Genomic DNA, 25,670 nt, shown 5'->3' on the forward strand with positions numbered 1-25,670 from the left:
TTAGAATCACAGCTGCCGCTCAGCTCCATAGAAGCAGGGGCCAAATCCTATTCTAGGAGGAGGCTCTATCTGCTCAGCGTTAGGGATGCCGGAGAGGGGTGTATTCTTTCACCTTGTAAGTTTCACCTGCCAGACCACAGGTTCCAGACATCCCAGTGCAAACAGGGGTCTCAACCCTCACTCTCATCCATCGAAGTAGCCTCTTGGCTACAAAGAATATTGTTATCAACCCCAACCATCACCACCACCACAAAACCCAGGGTGATTAGATTGCATTTTGCATGTTTGAGACAGCCATTCAAAATCAGAAATGCTCTTAGCATCTACAGTGACTGTGGTTTTACCTAGAGACAGCCTTCCCACATGAGCTCGCCTCCCCTCTTCCACAGGCAACACATTTGCCCTGTCACCCAAAGATGCCCCAGAGTACTATGTCATCTGCCCCCAGGCAGTACTCAGGGAGCAGAAAACTAGCAGTGACTATTTCTCAGGCTGGTCCTGGGTGTGTGGTGGCAAGCTCTTGGGAAGCAGCCGTCTGCATGAGGAATTCATAGGGAATAGGAGAACACCTTTGTTCAGAAAGTTCACCTGCACACGGGCCTGATTACTGGACAGAAATGGATAACCACTGTCTCATGCCTTGGGTTTAGACCCAAATATCAGGAAAACAAACTTTTCTGTCTGTGCCTCCAGAACAGGCTGGGTGCTTTGAATATGGGGGTTACTTGTGTGCCCCTCCTTTCCTGGAGTACAAGAGAGGCAGCAGCTGTGTGCTATAAATGGAAGCAGACACAGCTCATGGGTTGATTCATCTTCCTGAGGTTCCTAGAGTTTGTTCACATGAAATTCAATTGTGTACTTATTATCCTTCTTACTAATAAATATGCTGGTTCAGACTGGTATTCTATCTTATTAGGAAAATCTGGTTTTATCAGTATTTTTATTTAATTATAAATTATTAAGAGGAAGCCTCTTAGCTTGATTGCATTGAAGATTGACTAACTTCCAGTCTGGGGACCAGGGGAGAAACAGAGTCCAGGGACAGAATGGAGCCTGCTCCCACGCCCCACCCACGAGCCACAACCGCTCCAGGGGTCTTTGCCACTGAGAGAATGAAAATGTCTCCTGTGACGATTTTAAAGGTCAGCATCATTTCTACGGAAGTGAAGTGTTGGCATGGATATCTTGTGACAGTACTGTCAGCAGAAGTGATTATTTTTGGTTTTAAGGGAGAATAAATTTAGTTTTCCTTTCTAAGTAAGAATATCTGTCAGGACTATAGATCACCCATAATTGGATTGTTATGTTTGGGGTAGGCTTCTCAATTGCCTATAAATATAATCTTCTCAGCTGATAAATGGGCTCTGGCACGACCTTTGAAATGTGAACACGTTCAAAGCACATCTGTCCCCAAACTCCAGTGAGAAACACTAGTGTTAAGTCTGTTCTGGGATGGATTGGGTGACAAGATTCCTCCCACCCAAAAAGTTATAGAGTGTCTGTCGTGGTGGGGGCTCCACCCTGGATATGATCCCCTCAAAACCCAAATAATTCTTACTTACATCTCTATCTCTTGGGGGGGGTGACCTGCCTGCCGATGAGTTTAACCAGTCGCTCTGATTTGGGAACAAAAGCAGGTGCAACCAGCCTGCGGCCACTTCCTGCTTCTATGTATTGCTCTGTCTAGACTGTTTCCCCCAAAATCAGGAACGCCAACCTGTGACCTGTGTTTTTCAGATTCCGTTCTTGGCTGAAGGGATCAGGATTCACGGAGACAAAGTCACTGAGGCGCTGAGGCCATTCCACGAGCGCATGGAAGCCTGCTTCAAGCAGCTGAAGGAAAAAGTAGAAAAACAATATGGTGTCAGGACCATGGTAAGTGGGCAGGTCACAGAAGAGGAGTGTCCCATGGGAGCAGAGAGGCTGAGGCCTCAGTAATGCCTGCCAGGACATGGGGACTTAGAGGCCTCCACCTCCTTATCAGCCCATTTTATGAGGTTTGTCAATCACCAAATAGCTTGCCCATCTTCTCTGAGTAGTATGCTGTTGAGGTTGATGCTGCCCATAGGTCTTGATAGGGCCAGTTACAAAATTTAAAAAATCTATGGCAGGTAGCAGAGGAGAAATCCTGAGCACCACTGAGAGCAGCTGAAGAAAGGCATTTATTGGGGTTGAGGAAACACATGCATGCAGCCTGCTCACAGAAAAAAAAAAAAAAAGACCCTCCACAAAGCAGGTGGGGAGTGTGGAAGCTGAAAAGTCCAGGCTCTTCTGCTCCAGAGCTGTGGTTTGTTTTTGGTTTTTGTTTGATTTTTCTTTCATTCATTTTTTTTTTCTTTTTGGTCTCTGAAGAGTCTTCCTCCCGGTTTGAGGAAAACCAGGATGGCTGTTTGGCCCACAACTTTGTGTCCCCATCAGACCTTGAATTTACCGAGTCCGTCGAGCGGCAGAGGACTGGCTGACGGGAGAAAAGGCTACAAGGTCTTTGTTTTAAACTGCCAGGCCTTTGTCTCAGGTCAAGTGTGTGAGGAAAAAAACCAGTCTTAGAAAGTTTGCCTCCCTTATTACCAAGTCACGGCCCCTCTCCTTATCTGTCTACCTACCAGGGGGTCTGTCTACCTCCTAGTCCCTCAAAGTCAAGGAGAAATTACCCAGAGGTCCTTGGGACTCATTTGGATTACAGAGCTCATGCCTCCAGACGTGCCATACCTAGAGAACTGTAGAACCCTCAGGCAATAGCACTCGTGATATCCCAAATCGGAGATGGAGTGAGTCAATGCCTCGCTTGAGGTTGAAGTGTGGCATACACCTTTAATTTCAGCACTTGGAAGACAGAAGCAGGCAGGTCTCTGTGAGTTCAAGGCCAGCCTGGTCTACAGAATGAGTTTCAGGACAGCCAGGGGTACACAGGGAAACCCTTTCTCGAAAACAAGAAACAAACAAGCAAGTGCTATGTGTGTTTCATGATGCTTTGACGTTTTCTAAGAATTAAACAGTTATTCGGGCTCTGAGTTTTTTAACTACACGCAAAGATTCCTGTTTTATCAGGATTCTAATGCGTCTTTCACAATGAAAGAAACCTGCCAATCTTGCCTGCCACTCTGTACATCCCTCCTCTGCTATGAAATATTATTGAGGACGCTTGCTGTTGGGTACAGGTCAAAATAGAAAGCTAGGACAGGAAGTTGGCAGTCATGTGTGGGGGAGGGGCATTTATGAAGGTTATGGGTGGCTTTTCAGACAGGTTTCCCAGGCACCTTGGCACCCATCCTTGGCTCAAGACAAGCAATATCTATATCACCTTCTCTTGGTGAGGGCATGCTTCTCTTGGTGAGGGCAGCCAGACATCCCAGCCAGTGGCAGTGAGGCTTTCAGAGTATGATCTGGAGACAGAATTAAGGGAGCATTTGCACCCATGGTACTACTCTGATGCAGGAAGCAGCCTTTCTGCATCCTACTCCATCCTGGGGCTCAGAATGAGGCTCTGCAGCCAGTCTTTCTCAGTAGTCAATGGCACAGGCTGTGGCCGGTCGTTCTATGAGGACTGTGGTCATAAAGGCAGTCTGGGAGGTACCCGTCTTGTCTCACCTACTTTGGAAACCTACAAGCATCTCCAATTACTTTGAAAAGCAATATTATATCATCCTCTTTCCAAAAGGATGGGTTTTAAAATAAAAAACCCACAGAAAGGACATAAGCCATTTTGTCAATGTTTTCTGAGCCAGCCTAAGGCCCAGAAAGGGACGCTCTAGACATTCTCTGACTACATAATGCAAGGGCCTCTCCTGCTTGTCCCCTCTGCGTCTATTCTGTCCATTCTGGAGACACTGCCTCCTGGATGAACATAGAGCACACTCCCAGAGACTCACAGAATGGAAAGAACAAGCACTGGCCTCCCTTTGCTGCCCACAGCCCTCAATGGTTTCTGCTTCTCCTCACTTGACACAAACCACCATTCAGACCAGCTGCTGGTTGGACTTCCAGGCCTGTTGCTCCAGGTGGCCCCTACTAGTTCCCTGTGAGGTGCCTTCCACCCCATAGCCCAATACATCAGTGCTCTACTTATCAGCTTCAGAATCCAGTCATCCATCTCTCACATTAGCTCTAATGGCATCTCCAGGGCAGTGCTGGGCCACTTTGCCTCCTCCTCCAGGTCTGCTTCTTGTGGCCCAAACCTGGCTCCCTCCATGAATGACATGATGCCTGAGTCTCCCACCCACAGGTGCCATTTAAGTAGACCCAAATGCACCTACTTCTCTTCCTTCATGAAATCATCTTGATCCAGTCACCTGTCTAGGACTCAGTGGGCAGTCAACACTCATAGTCATGGTTGGAAAGTATACTTCAGCCAGGAGGCAAAGTTCAGAGGTACAGGACAGGGCCACAGGGGCACTCTGGCTGGGAAGGCCAAATGAGTTTTCTGTCCAGATACCAAAGGCAACAGACCCAGCCTTGTGGCAAACTTTATGGCCCTCATAGGCATCCATCGTTAATCCTCACACTGGAACCACAGTGGGGAGAGGGCTTTCTGCATGTCTTGAAAGAAGCTTGCAGTGGTTCTATGTTTTGCACACCATCACACAATTGTTGCTAAAGACAACCATCTAGCCTGATCTAACATCCTAATCCTAGCCTGTTTGGCCCTGTGACTGGAACAGGCAGACAGTGAGGCACTCCTGTTACGGTGACCTTGAGGCTACCTCTTGGTCCTGGGTGAGATTCTAGTTGCTTCAGATGGAACAAATGAAAGTCCTCTTAGTTCTGGCATTCTGAGGCTCTACTCAGTGAAGAAGAAACAGTGAGACAAATTGTCCAGAAGAGCCCTCAGCTCCCTTCAGCGAGTGCTCTTTAAGTACAAGTCTCTAGCAAGGGCTGCTGTCCATCCTTGGCCAGACCCTCCCCCTGACATCCTCTTCTTATGCATCCCAAGGTATGTGCACATCCAAGCCAGGACTTAAGGTTACCTTGCCAGCCATTGCTTGGTGACACAAGGAGGCTTGAGCTGCTGCTTCCCTGACCTTTGTACCTTCTGGCCCCCAGCGGTCACCTGGTCTCCTTCTGTGGATCCATTTGTGAGCACTCACGTCTTTTGGGAAGATTACAGCCATGGTAACCCACATGTTGGATGCTCTCAGGAATGGGGCACACAGTGCCAGGGCACTCCACCTCCACCCACATACCAAGTTGGTCAAGTTTCTTCCCAGCTGTTCGCTTGGCATTGTCTCCCTAGCTGTTCCTTCACCTACCCAGGTGGTGGTGAAACCCAAGGCAATAGACCCCCAAGTTCCAGAAGTCAGCAGAGCCTGAAATCTGCTTGCCTGCCTTTCTTTCTCAACCTATTTGCCAAATGGATAGTAATGGAGTCAAGCTTGAAATACTTTCATGGGAGTCAGGAAAACAGTCCCTCCCCAGCTAGATAGATGTTCAGAGATGTAATCATGTCCCCCAACTGGTCCTCTACCTCTAGCTCTCCAAAGCTCATCTCCCATTGGCCTTAGAGATTCCAGAGAATAGATACTTCCCAGGTGGGTAGGACAGGGCTTGGGTGGTGATGAGCAGGTCAGAATGGACTAGGTAGAACTCCACCCTGGAATCAATGCAAATAGCAAGGACAAACAGCTGCACCTCTGGGTCTAGCCCGAGGCAGAGGGGAAACCCTATAGATCAAGGTCGCATTCTGCCTAAGAGCAAAAGTGCTTTTAAAAGGATTCGAAGAACATGTGGTGTAGACTTCAAGTCTCCAGATATCATATAGGAAATATTTCCACGTGTGGGGAGAATCTATATGTCACCCTAGCTCTTGCAGCTACCTCTTGGTGGCTGATTAATCACAGTGAACATCCATGGAGATGTCCCCTGGCACCATCATTGGTGCTAAGTTCAGGACTCTCCTGGCAAACCCAGATGCTGATTGCATTGAGCCAGTGGCCTGCACTGGACCAGAGCTCACCTCCTGTTTCATAAATAAAGTTTTATTAACAGACAGCCACATGCCCTTCTGAATCATCCATGGTCACCTTGGTGCCATCATAGCATGGCAGGATAATTTCAACAGAGGCCCTGAAGAATATGTAATCAATACCTTACTACCTCCAAGGGCTGGGACTGCGGTATAGATCAACTGTCCTGTAGGTGATTGGCTGTGTGTCATGCCAGCATCCTGGGGTCCTGTAGGTGATTGGCTGTGTGACATGCCAGTATCCTAGGGTCCTGTCGGTGATTGGCTGTGTGACATGCCAGCATCCTGGGGTCCTGTAGGTGACTGGCTGTGTAACATGCCAGCATCCCAGGATGGGGTGGGGAGGCTGAGGCAATACAAGGGGAATGTAAGCTAGAAATGTGATTTCTGCCAGTCCAAGGAAAGTGTTTGTGGAAACAGCTGTGGTCCAGATGTGCCAACATCTGACTCCAGGCTCAGGTACACTGGTGTTTCCTACCTAATTAGATACAGATACATGCTTTATCCCATTGGCATTGGTCTTTGCTAATGTACAGCAAGTTGTCAGACTAGAAAATTCCACCTTGTGACTGTTTTCTTGGAATGTGTCATTGGTTCTCTTGAGGGAAAGGGGAGACCCCACAGCCTAGCCCAGGCTTTTCTTCTGTCACCATCACTCACCAGAAGAAGATCTACCTCGAGTGTGGGGAGGCACCCTCTGTAGTGAAGCCTTTGAGCCAATATAGCTCTGTGAGTGTGGACTTCCGGCACAGGTGTTCAAGTGTTAATGCGCAGTTTAACAAAGGTCATACAAGGATCTTACACATTCTTTAGTCATGCTCTAGATGCACTCTCCACATTAAACTTCCTGTTGAGTAATGCCATTGTAGGACAGGTTGATGTGTTGTGGAGAAGAAAAGTATACTTAAAAGAAAAAGGCCAAGAAGCCTCTTTCTGGTATTCTTTTCGGTTGAGTCAGGTCTCAAAAGATGTTGAAATTGTCTTCACTCTCCTCTCAGCTCAGAACAAGAAAGAAAACCACTTATGAAGTGTGGGCCCACAGGGTCTGGATCCAACACTGCCGAGGTGGCCTCAGCACAGGACTCTGGCCACAGTGGCATGGGTGTTAACACATTTTCTTCCTCTCTCAGCCCTCAGGTCTGGATGACAGGAGAGGCAGCCGTCCACGGTCCATGGTGCGGTCCTTCACCATGCCATCATCCTCCCGGCCTCTGTCTGTGGCTTCCGTCTCTTCCCTCTCCTCTGACAGCACTCCTTCCCGGCCAGGCTCCGATGGGTGAGTGGGCTTAGCAGCTGGAAGCTCAAGTAGGGAAGGCTGGGCAAGGGGCACCATGGGGTGCCACGAGGCGCCATGGGGTGCCATGAGGTGCCACCAGTACCCTGGGGTTGCCCAGCACCCCTGGACATGCTGTTTTGGAAAATGAGACTCTCCAAGTCACTGATATGACAATGGAGGCTTGTGTTACCGTGAAACATCTGACTCTGGGTAGCATTGCCAGGGAAGTGTCTGCCAAACCATAAAACTCCAGCTCCTCCACTACCCATGCCAACTGTCACAGCAAGGCTTGCATGACTAACTCACCTTTTTATTATTATTATTATTTTTACTTGTTCCTTTTTTAAAAAAGATTTATTTTTATTTTATGTATAGGAGTGTTTGCCTACACTGGTGTATGTCCACCACATGCATGCCTGGTACCCACAGAGACCAGAAGAGGGCATCAGATCCTCTGGAACTAGAGTTTCAGATGGCAGTAAGCCACCATGTGGTTGCTAGATTTGAACACACACACACACACACACACACACACACACACACACATGAGTCTTCTACGAGAACACTACAGGCTCTTTCTTAACTGCTGGGCCATTTCTCTAGCCCTATATTTACTACTTTTTAAAGAGAAATTCTTCTTAGTTAAATACTTCTAAGAAAAACCTCCCTAGCCGGGCGGTGGTGATGCACACCTGTAATCCCAGCACTTGGGAGGCAGAGGCAGGCAGATCTTTGTGAGTTCGAGGCCAAGCCTGGTCTACCAAGCGAAATCTAGGAAAGGCGCAAAGCTACACAGAGAAACCCTGTCTCAAAAAACAAAAAAAAAAAAAAAAAAAAAAAAAAAAGAAAAAGAAAAACCTCCCTACTTTAAAAAGTCCCCCATTTTATTTGGCTACTCTGTAGAATAGAAATCATATTACTTCCCCACACCCACACACACACACACATACACACTTATTTATTTCAGTCAGTTGCACCATGAAAACCACCTTTAAGGGTAGGCAAGATATCTTAGCAGGTAAGGGCATTTGCTGCCAAGCCTGACCTGAATCTGATCCCTGGGACCCATGTGTGAAAAGAAAGCTAATTCCAGCAAGTTGTCCTCTAACCACATGGATGCTGTGGTGCACACACACACACACACATACACACACCAAATAAATACATGATAAAAATTAAAGAAAAACACCTTTAAATATGAGTATATTCATACATTCACACTATTGTACAACTCCCCCTCCAGAACTCTTTGATCTTACAAAATGAAACCTCACATCATGAAACCACACCTTGCATCTCCCACCCCCACCCCCGCCTTCACTCAGACCGCCTCCAGCAATAGCCATCCTTCTTTCTGCCACTGAGTTTATAGCACCCATAATGGAGGATATAGGCTGCCTTAGTTCTGCAAGGCCATCTTGAAGACCCCCTCATAGGAACTAAAAGCAGCCATGAACCTGCCAGTCTACGAGCTGAGTAACACTCATAATCCCTCAGTGTGGCTTAGACATTAGCTCAGACTATTGCAAAGACTACATGGATGTTTGCATTTTCTTGTTGTTTTTGAGTGCCAATCCATGTAAAAATGTTTTATTATGCAAAGAGAAAAAATATATCACATATAGTTTTTGTGTCAGAAAAGAACTTCTGAACATTTAGTTTTGCTCAGTTTATCCTAGCCCTTTCAGTTGACAATACAGTCACTATCAAACCTGAGGGCTCCTGGCTTCTGTGGCTTCCAGAGAGTATCAGGGACAGCTCAGTTCTAAGCATCCTTTCTTTCCAGCATTTGACATGCCCAGTGGAGAACTGCAAAATCTACCCATGTTCTTTTCTTAACGGTAATTTTTATCAGTGTCTGATATTTAGGCTAAACTCATATGGAAATTCTCCACTTAGAGGTATTTAAATCATGTGTGCCTGTCACTTGGAGCAAGATAGCTAAGGAAATTTAATGCAGCTTCCCTTCAAGAGAATCCCCAGGCTAGTTAGGAAGAGGTTTTTATATTCCTGAGAACACAGGGGTTAGGTGGAAATTGATGGAGAGGTTTTAGATGGAGTGGTGTATTACAGTCAGCTCACCCAGGAGGCGTTTGTTCAACCTTTAACTGGAAAGTGTCTCTATTAGAGTCCAGAGTTGTGTTCATTCTTGGGTTGCCATGCTTTGCTGTCTGACTAATGTGGATAAAATGAAGCTTGATCTCAAATGGCAGAGATTACATGCAAAATAAAGTTCATCCTGGCTGCAGTGGTGCCTCATAAGGCAAAGAAATGTACAGCTACATGTCTCTTTTGAGTTCCTTGAATACTCACCAGGACAGACCCTCCTCCTGGGGTCCAAAGGGGGCCACAAATCCTCCTTTTGCCTGCTTAAATTGTCTCAAGTTCAGAAAAACCTGGAATAAAGTGATAAAAATTTTTATTGTTGCTTCCTAATATTTTAGACATAATATTTCATGCCTCATGAATGTTGATTTGTTGACCTATAAATATAGAAGATAGATTATAGGTAGATAATAGATGATAGATAGATGGTAAAGAGAAGAAAAATAGATAGATAGATAGATAGATAGATAGATAGACAGATAGACAGATAGATAGACAGATGGATGAATAATAGATAAGAATGCCTTTGTATTGGTTACTTCTCTGTTGCAGTGATAAAATACCCTGACAAAAATTAACTTAGGGAAGTAGGGTTGTGTTGGCTCATAGTTCTAGAAAGATAGTGGCCATCATGAAGAGGAAGGTGACAACAGGAAGCAAAGGCATGACAGGGGCAGCAGGAGACCTGTCACATTGCACTTAGGAAGGAGTGAGAGAGAACAGGAAGTGGGTCAAGGCCATAGACCATCAAAGCCTGACCCCAGTGGCATCCTTCCTCCACCAAGACTCCACCTCCTAAAGGTTCCATAACCTCTGCAAACAGCACCACCTACTGGCCAACAAGTGTTTCAATACATGAGCCTATGGGGGACTTTTCTCATCCAAGCCACAACTTTTCATGGCCAAAGTGATGAGTTGATATGTGCACCACCAATCATGTTCAATGCTTTCATTTAATTTTTATTTGAGGAATTTTTCGGGCATGCAGAGTGTGAACTGGATAGTATCTGGGGTGTCTTGCCCCAGCAGCCAACCTTAACGTTATAAACTCCCTTCTCATCTTGTTTCCATCTATATCTCACCCACTCCCAACTTCATCTTTATTCTGTAGCAAGCCTTAAACTTTGTACCAATGTAATCCATTGGTATTTTGATGTGACTTTCTAAATGATAAGTTCCCTTTTGAAAGCACACATCAGGCCAAGTCGTGGTGGCGCATGCCTTGGGCGATCTCTGTGCATTCGAGGCCAACCTGGTCTACAGAGTGAGATTCAGAATAGGCACCAAAACTACACAGAGAAACCCTGTCTCGAAAAAACAAAACAAAACCAAACATCTTTAGGGCTGGAGAGATGGCTCAGAGGTTAAGAGCACCAACTGCTCTTCCAGAGGTCCTGAGTTCAATTCCCAGCACCCACATGGTAATAATATGGCAACCTCTTCTGTATACATAATAAATAAATAAATAAATAAATAATTAATTAATTAATTTTTTTTTAGAAAAAAGAAAGCACACATCACATAAAATGTTGACATGAATTCTTAATCACCATAACATTGGTATCAATTTCTCATTTTATATGCATTATATTTTTATTTTATTACTTGTATCTTTGTGTGTGTGTGTGTGTGTGCGCACACACACTTACATGTATGAATACAAGTATGCACAGATGCACAGGCCATGGCATGCATGTAGCAGTCAGAGGACCATTTCACCTGTTGGTCCTTACCTTCCACCATGCTTGAGACAAGGTCTCTTCTTGTCCTTTGTCACTGTGTGCACCAGGCTAGCTGCCCTTCACTTCTAGGTATTTTCCTGTGTCTGCTCCCATCTTGTTGTTGCTAGGGTTACAGATGGGCAGCACCACACGGGGGTGCTGTGAATTTGAGCTCAGGTCCTCACAGATGCTGAAGAGCTTTACACAGCACCATCTCCCTGGCCCTACCTCACTTTTTTTTTTAAATAGTTTGTCTGAAACTAGACTAAGTGAAGCTCTCACCATGCCCTTGGCTGATATTATCTCCTTAAGTTTCTCGATCCACTTTTTAAAAACTGTCATTTTTCTTGTAATTTGCTGAAAAATCCAGATTGCTTACCTTTCCATGTCTGCACTGAGTGGATTGTATTGATTTTATGCTCCATGGTGTGGGTGCTGTCTGATGTGTGTCTGCCCTCCCTACTAACAACATATTGGGAGTTGACTCTAGAGGTCTGGTGTAATTCAGGTTTGATTTGGGGCCAGCTGACCTCATAGGCTGTTCTAGGTCCTTCCTTTTGGAGGCACATCAGAGGAGGTGACTCTCTCTCTCTTGGTGATGTTAATGGCCATTGGTAATCAATGCTTAGATTCAACACCATCACAGTTTAAATAGCATGTACACCTCATCAGTGAATCCCATCACACAGCTTTGTGAGATTGGGAAAGGCTACAGGTATGTAACAGGGATTTGGCAATCCATGGCCATTATCTACAATAGATATCATGTGTGCATTCGTGTGTGTGTGTGTGTGTGTGTGTGTATGTGTGTGTGTGTATGTGTGTGTTCACGCATGCATCTTGTATGTGTGCTCATGTGTAAGTGCATTATGTGTACATGAGGCTGAAGGACCTGGTCAAGTGTTGTTCCTCGGGATCTATCTACATTGTTCTTTTTACACAGGGTCTGGTATTGGCCTGTAGCTCACTAATTCAGCTAGGCTGACTGGGGAGCAAACCCAGAAACAAGCTCACCGCACCGTATTGGGGTTTTTCATGGGGGTTCTAAGGATCAAGCTCAGGTCTTTGTGCTTGTAAGGAAAGCAGTTAACCAACTGATTTTCCAGCCCGGCACTTTTGTAACATCATCTCTGATGGGCCACCATGCATCTAAAGGCCCCTGCCGCCTCCCTCTCTCAATCATTTCGTTCCAGGTGCAAGTCTGTGGTTACCAGACAGCCTGGTGCATGGCGCCTGACTTTGCATGTCTCTGCCAGGCAGATAAAGAGCAGTAGCTGTCCTGTTCAGACATTGACTCAGATGCCTCTTCCTTCTAGGTTTGCTCTAGAGCCTCTGCTGCCAAAGAAGATGCACTCCAGGTCCCAGGACAAGCTGGACAGGGACGATCCAGATAAGGAGAAGAAGGACAAGAAGAAGGAGAAAAGGAACAGCAAACACCAAGAGATAGTTGATAAGGAATTCAAGCCTGCTGACAGCCCTTTGCAACAGTCGGAGGCTGTGATCCTTTCTGAAACGGTAATTTAACTGGGGATCCAAGGAGTTCTGCAGGGGTGCCTGGGACCCACTGAGGCTCTGCGTCTAACCGAAGGGGCTGTCAGTTGGATTTTATTGAATTTTCGGAAAAAAAAAAAAAAAAAGCATCTTAAAAGCCTGAGGTCTTCTCATCTCTAACCTCATATAGCCTGACAGTCAGAGATGCAGAGCCGAGCTGTCTTTTCTCCCAGGACGCATGCTGTCTTGGCTTTCATCCTCTTGCAGAGGGGCTGGATGGGTCAGTTCCCTGAAGGGCCCTCACATGTCTAGGCTCCTTATAGCTCTATTGGACTTGGTGCCCTCCAGTGACCTAGCACCTCAGAGAACAGAAGCATACTGCTTTCACAAATCATTGCCCACGGGTAGCGAATGGCCCCTCTACCCCTTCCTGACCGGCATTCTGAAGCCATAGTCACTGCCTGAGGGTTATAATCTGCTCAGTGTGGGACTGGTGAGATGGCCCCGTACTAGATGCTCTCAGTTTGATCCCCAGAATCCATGTGCTAGAAGAAAACTGACTCCCATAAGTTGCCCTGTGACTTCCATGTACATCCCATGGCATGTGCAGACACATGGAAACATACATGCATGCATATACAAAGTCAGTAAAGTAAATGTAAGCATGCTCTCATCCCAAAATGAGTCTTGGACCTAGGTCTGCCAGAAGCACACCATAGTGTTTAGGGGCTAAGTGTAGAAATGAGGCACAGAGTGTTACAGAAAGAGAGAGAGAGACCCAGACATCATCAGTGCCCAGAATGACATAATCTCAGGGCTACCTCCCTTGGACATGGATGGTGCTTGACTGGCCAGAACATGTCTCCTTGGGGAGCAGCTCCATTTTGGTTGTGATTAAGGAAGGGCATTTCACCAAAATTCTGAACCAGTCACACTTCTTAACAAGTCATACGAAAACATGTCAGAGGGAACATTCCTGCACCAACAACAGTCATCTGTGGCCTGCTTGACTCAAGGTGGAAGACAGATGTAGGTGCTAGAGCTGTGGCATGGCTCAGGAAGACCATTGGCTCACTGGCTTGTGGACATGTGCTCTCACTGGAGCTGGGCACTGTTGTCTCTGTGCAGACGTTGGTGGCCAAGGGCATCGGGCCCAGGAAGCACTGGTCAGGCTGGCAGTAAAAGCTTGAGCACTGGGCCTCAGGCAGAACCTGAGAGGTTCTGGTGAACCACTCTGCATTTTCTGCCCACTCTTCCAGAAAGCTGTGCTTCCAGACACCCTCATAGGCCAAGCTCTCCTCCCTGGTCCCACGGCGTCCTAACTGGTTGTCTCAGCTTCTTTCTATGAAACATTTACTCAGGGTCAGGCACTGTGTCATCCTGCAGACATTTTTGATTAAGCTCTGTTTTAAGATATTCAAACTGGGTCTCGGGAAAGTAGAGCCAAGTTGCCGAAAGGACCACAGTTGAACTGTGTGAGGACAAATCCAAGGACACAGCCGATGCTGAGACATCACAGTACAATTTCCGTCCTTCTCGATGATGAGCCTGTTCCTGGGACAACACCTGCTAATGTCAGGGCCAGGTGCAACACCACATGGGCCTCTCAGGTCACAGAAACGACACAAGGTCAGAGGACAGAACCTTGACTTTGCTATCAGTAGGCTCCTGATGTTTAGAATGACCAGGGCTGCCGCAGCAGAGTCCTACCCCCTGGTCAGGCATGGTGCACAGCACATCTATGCACATGGAGGCACAGGTGTTTGTGTGGCCACTTGGGAAAGAGTCACGCTAGAAAGCAACTGCATGGTGCATGCTGACTCTAGCGCCCCCTGTTGTTCCCAGAACTCTGCTGTTGCTATGGCTCCCCTTCAACACACCTACACACATGAACTGGTCTTCCTAGCTTCTGCAACATTTCCCTCCTCCCTCTGAGGCTTGGCTCAGCTTCCTTCTTGATTTGTATCATTAACAATACCCTGACCTTTAGCTGAGCCTCTCTAAGCTGGGCCTCCAGGCTACCATTTGCATTTCCCCAGGAATTCCTCCTGAAACTTTGTGTTAGGAGCTGGGAGAGCGAGAGAAGCTCTGATCTCTCACCAGCCCATATGCACGTCTTCCTAAGACAGACCAGCGTGTGGGCAGTCAGTCCTGACCTCACCCAGAAAGGCTGTGGGGACTCTCCATTTCCACAGAGAAGGGGCAGTACATGGGGCAGTACTCACAGCATCTGTACGGAATGGTTCTGAGGATATAAGCTGAGGCTGTGTGCTCCTCATTCATCAGAGGGCCTCTTCCCTGCCCAGGGCCTCACCCCTGCTTCTGGTTTCAGTAGCTCCAGTCTCGGCTGGCTTTGTGGGTCACTTGTAAGGTAGATACAAAGACCTTCAGGCTCTTGCCATTCCCTCCCCCTCAAAACCAACTCATGCCCCAGGATTAAGCTGAACCTCCAAGGCCAAGCCCTCTGGGAGGCAGCTTCCTCTCCTGCTTTTCTGCCAGGTTAATAGCGTTTCTGAATAATCCTACCTCAGAATGTTTTGTAATTGCTGGTGTTCCCTGATGTGTAAGAAATATATAAATTAAATTTACTGATGTTACCAACAGGGTTTAAAGGGCTCGGGTCGGGGAAAGTCAAGTACACCCAAAGCCCAAGGCCAGCAGGAAGAGGAGAGAAAAGGAACACCTGCCTGATAATAACACAGCTCAGAGAAACTAAACCAGGGGGAAAGGAGATGTCTGCCTTACTACCGAGGCCTCTAGACTCCTGGTCCATTCTTTTAGGTTTTTGTTTTGTTGTTGTTTTGGAGGTTTGGGTTTGGGTTTTGGTTTTTGGGTTTCTCTGTGTAGCCCTGGTTGTCCTGGAACTTACTCTGTAGACCAGGTTGTTGGCTCAAACTCACAGAGATCCACCTGCCTCTGCCTCCTGAGTGCTGGGACTGAAAGTGTGGCCCACCATGCAGAGCTTTCCATTCCATTCCTGATCCTTTGGGGGCATCCCTGGGTGCTGGCTGTCACGGGGTACACAAGTAGCTCTCAGCTACAATCTTCCACTTTCACATTGTCTTCAAGTAGCCTACAAAGGGCCTGGGCCATAGCTTAGTGGGTAGAGTGCTTGCCTAGCATGCATGAGGCCCTGAGTTCAATCCCCAACAACTCATAAACGCCCACATGGTAGTAACTCCAGCAACCAGGAGGTGGAGACAGTCAGGATTAGGAGTTCAAGGTCATCCTTGGGTACATAGCAAGTTCCAGGCCAGCCCACTCCCAAAGGCTGGGTGGAGGTTTCATATGAAGTTCTGTGTTAGTGGGGACAGGTTGCCATAACAAAGTGCTATACTGTCTGTGAGCAACTCAGACAACAGAAAGTTGTTCTCCACTGTTATGCCTGCGTCTTGAGTCCTCCACCCCCTACAAGACCACCAAGGAGCTGACTTCCTATGCAAAGACAAAAGGTTTCTTTATTCAAACCAATCCTGGGCAGGGACTTTGTCCAACACTCCCTTACAGCGAGTGAAGGAGGAAGCCCTGAGCACTTATTACAAAGGGTTTATATAGGATACAGTTTACGAGCAGTGGATTACATATCTTAGTGTCTTAGGATTAGACAAGGGAGCTAGGGGTGAGGTAGTTCTTTGAAGTTATTAGCTGAACTATAAGTGTGAAATTACTAATGGCTGACAGGATGCAGGCTATCTATAGAGACAAAAATTTTTACTCCCTATATCCTGTTTCACTGGGTCCAGGATATAGATGCATTCAGATTTATTGTTACAGTTCAGTCATTGGTCAGCTCTGAGTTCACCTACTGGTCAGCTTTGGGTTCACTTGCAGGTCAGCTGACACCTTGAGCTGGGGGCCGACTCTCAGGAGGGCTACTGATTTTTCCCCTTCACTACCAGCTCTAGAAGCTTCAAGTTTGAGATCAAGGTGTGGATGGGGTTGCCTGCTGCCAAGGCATTGGGAGATTTTGTTCCACACTGCCCCTGGGTTCTGGGTTGGCTAGCCACCTTTGGTGTCCTTTGACTTGTAGCAGCATACCTCACCTCTTCTTTTCTCTTCCATGATGTTCTGCCCATTTGCATGCTGTCCAAACCTCCTTTGTTCATAAGGTCCTGTTGGATTACTGTGGGTCATGCTGACATCATCTTAACTGGGTCCTTTCCTTTGCAAAACCCCGACATCTGGATGGGTTTGCGAGATACTGGGGTTGGGGCTTCAGTACAGGAATTTGGAGAAGATACAATCAGCCTCTCTAGACCTTAACTTCGCTTTTTTCTGTCCCCCAACACAGATAAGTCCCCTGCGGCCCCAAAGACCCAAGAGCCAGGTGATCAATGTCATTGGAAGTGAACGGCGCTTCTCTGTGTCTCCAACGTCACCATCCTCCCAGCAGACACCCCCTCCTGTCACACCAAGAGCCAAGCTCAGTTTTAGCATTCAGCCCAGTAAGTGGAACTTAAGATGTTTTTCCTTAAGGTCCCCCTGACCATGATGCTTTGTTCAGGGCCCTTTCCCCAGCAGCAGACTGAAAGTTAGGTGAGTACCTACCACCTGGGGGAGTCTCTGTGGTTGTGGTGGGAAATATAGACTTCAGCAACTCAGGCAGGAACCCACCCTCCCACCCTTATGCCAAAGCTTAGCAAACAGAGAGGGAGAACCCAAGCCAGGACCAGAGCCCCTGCCTCAAAAAGGAGTCTTGAGAGCCACAGGGTGCCAGTGTGTTCTGGGGCCTTGGGGCTCTATGTCTAGGGGGATGTACAGTGAAAGAATTATTGCTTAATACATAGAAATTTCTACTCGGGATGACAGATGACCACAGAGCACTGTCAGCCTGTCACCACCAAGGGTTGTACTGTAAAGAAAGAATAAATGACAAGTGTTATGTCACATACACTTTACCGCAATGATGCAGGCACCTAAGTACCACTCCTGAGGACCACTGCTCTCCGAGCTCTATGCCAGGGCTTCCACATTCACTTTTCAACTACCCTGCCATTTCTGTTATCAGATCACCACTTAGGAAAACTCCAGAAACACCCATCAGTAAATGTGTCCAATTTTCTCTTTGGTTTAAATAAAACATCTTTTCTAAGAGTCTCAACATAGGCTGATGAAATTAAATTACCCTCGTGATCCTCCCTCCTTTTCTAAATGGACACTTTCATCTGTGTTAACAACCCATTGCACCTCCCTTGGCTCTGCAGAGCAACTGCTGACCCCTTTCTGTCTACAGTCATGGAATTGCCCTGGTGAGTGAGCTCTGTGTGGTAGTAGCTGGCTGAGTGCCCCATCACTGGACTTTACCCATTGAGCTCTCCCGGTAGCAACTGTAGCAGGCTGACCACAAAGCCTGTCAGGCTTCCAAAGTGGCACTCTGTCCACAACCCTTGTCACACCAACTATGTGGCTGCCACCAAAGAGAAGGATCCTCATGGACAGTAGTATTTACACAGTGAATTGATAGGTGGCTTCAGGTACTGGTACTCTCAAATTTACTTTTCTAGAACATTCCACCAGGAGGAAATTCCACTTTGTATTCTCTACTCCTCTTTGCCTTCTTCTCTGTTCTTTTGGCAAGTGGTTCTGTGGAAGATGGGGAAGCAGAGAAGCCCAAGAGCCTTCAGGCCCAGGAGACTTTTTGGCTCCATTGTAACGATTTTTCCATGTTCCAGGTCTGGAGTTGAATGGCATGACAGGGATGGATGTGGCCGATGTCCCACCTCCTCTGCCCCTCAAAGGCAACATGGCAGATTATGGGAATCTGATGGAAAACCAGGATTTGATGGGCTCACCCACATCTCCGCCTCCTCCTCCCCCCCCAGCGGGTAAGTGAGATCTGAACCATGGGTCTTTAGTTACTGCCCCCAACCTTCCAAGTCTCAGTGGGTTTACCTTGGACCCATGAGAAAAACAAAACAAAACAAAAAACAAAACAACAAAAAAACCCAGGATGGACCTGGATTTGATTTTGAGAGAAGAGTTGAGGAGTAAGGGCTAGGATGTGCACCATTTGTGATTCTTCTAGCTGTGGGCAGCCCCGCCTCCCACACAGTGAGTGCCACAGCCGTCCCCATTGCTGCCCTCTCCAAAGTCATTCTGATGGAAATGCCAATCTTTGAGCTGTTACTACTGCCAGCAGCCTTGATGCCAAGAGGTCTGTCTGATTACACTAAAATAATGTGTTGTCCCATAGGGGAGGCCTCCTTTGTTTCCCGCCATCTTAGCCCTGTAGTTCCTCTGGGCAATGTTGCCTTCACATGGACAGGTCCCTGGTGACCACAGGCACGTGCTGCCGGGACAGTTCACAGAAGGGGTCCACTTTGGTGCAAAGACTGCATACCCCACCTCACTGTTTCATCAGCTCTCAAGTACCCCCCAAATTCAAGTTTTGGGCCTGGCTTCTTCTAGCAGTATTCATGAGCAGCCAACCTGAACCCCTCTCCAGCACTGGTCCCCAGGCTGGTCCCCAGCAGACACTGCTTTTAAAGTCATTAATCATGTCTAATGTGCTCCCTGGTGAACCACCTCAGGCCTGCCTGCTAAGGCAAACAGTAGAGAAAAGTCCTAAACGCCAGCAACACTGCAGTGGGTCTTCACAGCGGCTGTCATGCATTACTCAGGTCCTGTGGCCCTGGCCCATCCACTTGTTTAGAGCTCACTTTGTTTAGAGGACAAATAAGATCAGGGAGGGACACACTTATGATTTACCGAGTCATGACAGAAATGTCCACTCCAAAGTCCCCACTCCCAGGCCACATTATTCATGGCCTTATAAAGTTAAATCAACTCGGGCTGAAGAGTAAAACACCCCAGTCCTTGTTTATACAACTGGTCCTATGTGAAACTGACTGGTGGTTACTACAAGGCACAGATATATATATATATATATTCTTCAGTCACAGTAAAAATAAAGTTTCCGTGCCTTTTCTTTTTCTTTCTCTTTCTCGGGGAAGACCTTTTGCTGGGTGTTCTGCAAACTGCTTTTCTTTCCTTGTGGAAGCAGTAAGTGTGTGTGTGGGGGGGGGGAGATAATCGCTCGGAAGATAAAATGCTCATCATGTAAGTAAGAGGACCTGAGTTCAATCCACCAGAACCCATGTAAAAGTAGCAGGCATGCTGGCAGGCACCTGTCGTTCCTAGTGCTGGGGAGACAGAAAGGGCCCTAAAGCTCACTGGCCAGCCATGCTAGCCAAATGGATGAGCTCCAGGTTCAGTGGAAGGTCTCATCTCAAGTAAATAAGGTGGAGATCGACTTAGGAAGATGCCTGATGTTGACCTCTGGCTGCCACAGGCGTGTTTGCACACATATATTTGTAATAGCGTGTGTTTAAATGCATGCTGACAGGCATGTGCACATTCAAAAAGAAAGTCATGAGGGATAAAAGTGTTTGTTAACTGTGCATTTGATTTTGTTCCTGTAAGGAAACTAAACACACCGTCGGACTTTTTCTCTGACATGCGAGAGAGTGTCTCTGACATGCAAGCCGAGGTGTCATTTCCGTAGGAATACGTCTCCCTAGAGATACCAGATGGGGAGCTGACCCTGGAGAAGGGGATATTCTGTAAGACTAGAGGGCTCAGGCAGCTACTAAAATATAAACTTGGTCTCTCCAGCACCAAAGGAGACCCAAGGAGTCTCAGGGAGAGGAACCTCCACTTCCTTAGGGTGTTATATCCTATTTAGTTGATTATATCCTTGTTTTATTAGAAAAGCAAAAATACCCCCTCCCCAGGTCTTCCTAAAATCAGAAAACTCTGAACTTGGGAGTGTGAACAAGTCCATTGCTGTCACACATCCACAGAGGGGTGACAGGCCCATCATCCTAAGTTGTCGGTGCCACTTGTGATTAAGTGAAGGACCGGCATGCCCTGGCTGTGGTTCCATTTACAAAGTGGGTGCAAATTCAATTAGATTAATTACCCAACTCCCTTTGCGATTTGTTTCTGGTTTAATTTGCAGCCTGAGCTCAAGTTTGGGTGACAGGCTGGTGGTTAGTGTGTCATAATTAGTTAAAGCGTCTTCTCAGGTGCCTCCCTCTGCACAAGCCTTGAGAGCCGTTTTTGGATAATGATCGTTCATCTGCTCTGGGAGGTGATCGATAGCCTCCCGTCACTCCCATCGATCGGCCTCAGGCTTGTCGGTGACTCTGTCTCTAGCTGTTGCCATTTTAAGCTGTCATTCATTTCAGAACGGTTTGTATGACCAGTCATGTGAGCTATAATTTTGCTTAATGGTGATAAACCCAGCATTCTCCTGCTTGGTATTAAAGGCACTTCTGGCCTCTAACACTGTATTTTCCTCAGACCGTGTTGGCCCTGACAGCAGTTACTCTCTGTTGGATACCACCGTAACTTTCACCTATAAACACACACTGAATGTTCTCAGGCCATCAAATCAGTGTATTTTTTCACAGTTCACACCAACCTTAAAAAGACTTACAAATGTACTCTTTACTTTGGGGGGTGTGTGGTGTGTGAATGTGTGTGTATGGTGTGGTGTGTGTGTTTATATGTGTGTTTGTGTGTGTGTGTGTGTGTGTGTGTGTGTGTGTGTATAGGTGCATATGGACATGTGCACGTCTGTATGTGGAAGCCATACTTAATTGCTCTCCATTATTTTTTGAGATAGCTGTCCCATTAAACCTGAATCTTGCTGATTGGGCTAGACTGGATGTCCAGCAAAGCCCGCGAATTCCCCTTCCTCTCAGGCAGGGGTTATAAGCCTATGCTATAACGCCTGTTTTTTTTTTTTACATGGATTCCAGGGATCTGCACTCAGGTCCCTATTCTTGCTTGGCAAGCACTGCATGACTGACCTAGCTCCCAAGGCACCCACTCCCCTCTGTAAAGGGGCTATAGGTGATCTCCTTCCCCCTGTATTCAGCACTGGAGTGATTGTGTGTTTACCTGTCTGTGAATCAGGATCAGGCTTGGGCAGTGAGTAAGAGACTCCTGGGTCATGATTCTGCCCTTGAGAACTTCTCTCACATTTGCCACGCTCCAAACTCTGCTGAGAGACTATGACACTTGCCCTTAGATTATATGGTGGCTCTTGAACATTTCTTCAGACTTCTGCCTGCAGTGGGCTCACCTCCCCACCCACCCCCACCCTCCACCCCACCCCATCCCACCCCCATCTGCCAGTTTCTTCATCTGCTCACTTACTGTGCCCCTGGGTGATAAAGGCACATCTCTCAGGCATCTCAGTGGCTACCTGAGTCACTCACAGCCAGCAGGTGGTGTGTGGTCTTTCTGCCAGCTTTGCAGCTAGCTGGGTGTCCATTTTCTTCTTTAGATGATATATTCCATTTGATACTTTTCTAATCTCCATGATGTGTGCTAAGAAGCAGAGGAAGGGAAGGGTTGTTTGGCTCACAGTTTTAGGGCTCATGGTCGATTATAGAGGGGAGGGCATTGTGACAGCCAGCCCTGAAGTGACTGGAGCTTATGGAAGATGCTTCCTCGTATCCCAGCTGAACAAGGAGCAGATGGAGGACAGGATGGAGAAGCTGGAGATAAACTCCAGAGCCTTCCCTGCCACTAGCAACCTCCTTCCTCCAGCAAGGCTCTGACTCTCAAGATTGACATAATCCCCAATACACAAACACACACAATGGTGCCACTGGCTTGGGTCGAGAGCCTACAAAGGAGGGGGCATTTACAATGAAACTGTACCAGTAACCCAAGGCACTTTGTTTATGGACCAATCCAACCAACCCTTGTTTTTGTTAATAAGTTACCTTCAACCACAGCTTCTGCTGGTCCAGGTTTTGGCTGCTTTCCAATCTGAGTGAGAGCAAGCATGACCCACAAATCATAGAACGTTACTTTCCAGGGAAAGCTTGCTAACCTGGCTGTCAGTTCAGAAGGCAAAGGAGGGTCTCTCATCACACCCTGGAGAGCCTTTTCTCTGGACACAGATCTGTTGCTAGGTCAATGACACCTGAATTTAAAAGCACAAATGTTCACACACCATGCATACAGACTTAGATGTCAGAAAACTCCATGGCTGTAGGGCAGCCAGGGTGCCGACATGCTGGCTCCAAGCCAGGCAGAGTGGAGCCAGGTCACAATGGGGAGTCAGTTCCTATGGTAAGTATTCAGACTGACTTCCCACTGCTATGTCAAGGAAGACCCCAGAAAAACAAACAAACAAACAAAAACAGGTGCTTCTCTGAGGACACCAGTAACATGACTGCTTCTTCATATTCCTGTTTCCTAGCAACAGCCACCTCCACTGCCCAGCAAAACGCCACCTCCTCCCCCTCCAAAGACGACCCGCAAGCAGACCTCAGTGGACTCCGGGATCGTGCAGTGAACGCCCTGGGATGAGGAAGCCATCCTCCTTCCTCCCTTTTACATCTACTGTGCCTGACGATTACCTCCTCCAGGACCTGGGATGCCTCACCTTTGTGTGATGGCTTTTCCTCAAAAGGAGCCCTTCCTAGCCATAGGACCAGAGGCCCTAAGTTATCTCAGAGCACAGTGGGAATGGGGCCAAGTCATACATACTCTGGATTTTTTTTTTTAAGTTGGGGCCTCTGAGCGTGTCGGCCTTTCAGATGGCCTCAGTCTTGCCCTGACATCCTTTCCTTCGTGCCAAATGACTTACATTCATTTGCAGAGAGCTTGGCTGATGTGAGTTAGCCAAGTAGAGGGAGAAGGAGGCCAACCCTCCTCCCTCCCACCAGTCCCCACCCGTGAGAAGCTATGCAGTAAACTTATAAGGATCCTCATGCTGCCTCCGCAGCCCAGACTCTAGCTCGCCCCCAAGGGATGACTGCTCATCCCCATCCTTGCTATATCTGTGATGTGACTTGTGTGGTTGGATGTTACTTTAGCTGACATCAAGCAACTAAGTGTACCCCTTCAGAGAACATCTTGATTTCCCTTGGCATAATTTAAAGTAGGGATATCTCTCAGTTACTAAAGAGATACTAATATATGGAGTAGAGACACCATTAAGAAGACTGAATCAAATGGAAAACAAATACAAGCATAGGAAGGTAAATTTTCATTTTTTTAAATACATCCCCGTAAACCACCAGAGGTGGTTTGAATTAGGTGGCTTCTTTGTGTTCTCAATGTGTACAGAAGTTTGTATATACGGTGGTTCTCAGAGCTCCTGGGAGTATCTGTGACCCTTGTTTACTCCAGTGGGCTTCTGAAAATGAGCTCCAATGTGTCTTCTTCATGTTTAACTGCTGGAAATATTTGTTTTTTAAATCCCACACATTAAATTGTCTTCCAGATTCCCAATGTCCCAAAAATGTTGGTGGACAATGATTTAAACAAAAAACAAAAAAACTAACTTTGTGTAACCTAATATTTTATTTGATCATCTATATTTTTTTATTCACTATGATCATGATACTGTTTGTTCTAGACGAGTTCAAAGTTAATCACTGACAAATGAAAAATAAATGTTATTTAAAAAGGACTCCTAGTGTCTGGCCTCTTTTATCACTTAACATAAAATATAGAAACTACTTTCTTAATGGAAAAACACACTTGCATGTGTACCCACCCATCTTTCTCAAACATAATTGTGTGTGTGTGTGTGTGTGTGTGTGTGTGTGTGTTCGTACATGAGTGCACATGTCTGTGCATGAATGTAAGGGTCAGAAGGAAACCCCATGTGTCTTACTCAGTTGTTCTTTACCTTGTTATTTGAGGCAGATCTCTTATGAACCTCAAGCCTAGAGTGAGGTCAACTCCCATGAGAAGCTAAGCAGTAACCTCATAAGGACTAAATGGACTGGCTGGCCACCAAGCCTCAGGGATCTCCCTGTCTTGGATTCCCCAGAACTGGGACTCTAAGCATATATCACTGGCCCCTAGCTTTTTGTGTTCAGATCCTAGGGCTCAAGCTCAGGCCATCACTTTCCCAACTGAGCCAACGCCTCAGCTCTTAAACATAATCGTTGTTTAACTTTGAAAGTTTTTCTTCCTTTTTAAGCATCTCATACATACATATAATGAAATATAACCATAGCTACCCCTCATTCCCACCTCCAACCTCTCCATACATATCCTCCCAACATACCCTAGCTCAACTTAATGTCTTTTTTTTTTTTTTCTGTTTTAATAGCACACTAAGTCTGCTGGTATGTGCATGAGTGTGAGGCCATTCATAGGAGCATGGGAACTCCAGCAGTGGCCACAGCCTCAAAAAAATTATTCCCCCCTCCCCATAGCTTCTCATGAAGAGGAGGGGCATGGAGATCACCTATTTATCCATGCCAGGATTTTAACTGGCTTGAGCTTGGGCAGGTAACCACAGCTGCTCTGTGCTCATGGCCTCATTAGCTGTGTCAGGTCCGGAAGACAGCCTTTCACAGCACCACCCCCACTTCCTCCTGCTCTGACATTCTTTCTGCCTCCTTTTCTGCGATACTCCCTGAGCCTTCCTTTGGAGGGTGGGAAGCCAACATAGGCATCCCACTTAGGGCTGAGCACTGCATCGTTTATTTGTGGCCCTTTGATCAGTTATGTGTCTCTGAATTGGCTGCTGCCCACTGCAAAAAGAAGCTTCTCGGACCAAGGTTGAGAGCAGCCCAGGTCTACGGGTATAAGCATAAATAGTTCTTGATCTAGAGCTCATGGCTGGGGAGGTCATTGGCCCAAGCATAGAACCTACTATTGTTATTGCTAAATGGCCATGTTGTCAAAGTACCTTCTAAACATGTCTGCTTATAATTGTGAATCATCCTCATTTCATTGCCTCTGGTTTGGAACCCAGGTAGAAAATGCCTATCCATGAACAGATCTTTACAGTTCACATCAAAATGTCCATCCATGAGTGTGTCCATGTCCTCACTGTCTACACTAGAGCTGCACACTCCCACACTTCACCCCCACTGGACCTGTGGGCTCCCACCTGCTCACCAATGGCGGGCCTCCTCTCTGGCTGGGTGTGACCAGTGCCTCTCTCTCTCCTGCATCTGTTGCTGATCATTTGAGAGAGGACTTTGTCATGAGGTGTGTGATTGGGCTTGAGAGGCTTGGATGCTTGAGAGCCTTCTCCAGGACCTACTACCCTAGATGTTAGATGGCAGTGGGGCCTCCATGAAGTGTGAAGGTTCTCATCTCCCTCCTTTGAAAACATGTTGAGTCC

General features: G+C 46.9%; 1 protein-coding gene across 1 annotated transcript in view; it reads left to right on the forward strand.

The window, feature by feature from the left end:
* Window positions 1-23,993, forward strand: part of Dock1 (dedicator of cytokinesis 1) — a 453,773-nt gene extending 429,780 nt beyond the window's left edge. The window contains exons 48-53 of the mRNA XM_036177592.1: window positions 1,738-1,875; window positions 7,090-7,235; window positions 12,379-12,577; window positions 16,845-16,998; window positions 18,226-18,378; window positions 22,776-23,993. Of these exons, the coding sequence (XP_036033485.1) occupies window positions 1,738-1,875; window positions 7,090-7,235; window positions 12,379-12,577; window positions 16,845-16,998; window positions 18,226-18,378; window positions 22,776-22,885 (900 nt within the window). The 3' untranslated portion in view covers window positions 22,886-23,993. The remainder of the gene's footprint in view (window positions 1-1,737; window positions 1,876-7,089; window positions 7,236-12,378; window positions 12,578-16,844; window positions 16,999-18,225; window positions 18,379-22,775) is intronic.
* The last annotated feature ends 1,677 nt before the right edge of the window (window positions 23,994-25,670 follow it).

The sequence above is a fragment of the Onychomys torridus genome, chromosome 1, assembly GCF_903995425.1.
Source record: "Onychomys torridus chromosome 1, mOncTor1.1, whole genome shotgun sequence".
NCBI lineage: Eukaryota > Metazoa > Chordata > Mammalia > Rodentia > Cricetidae > Onychomys > Onychomys torridus.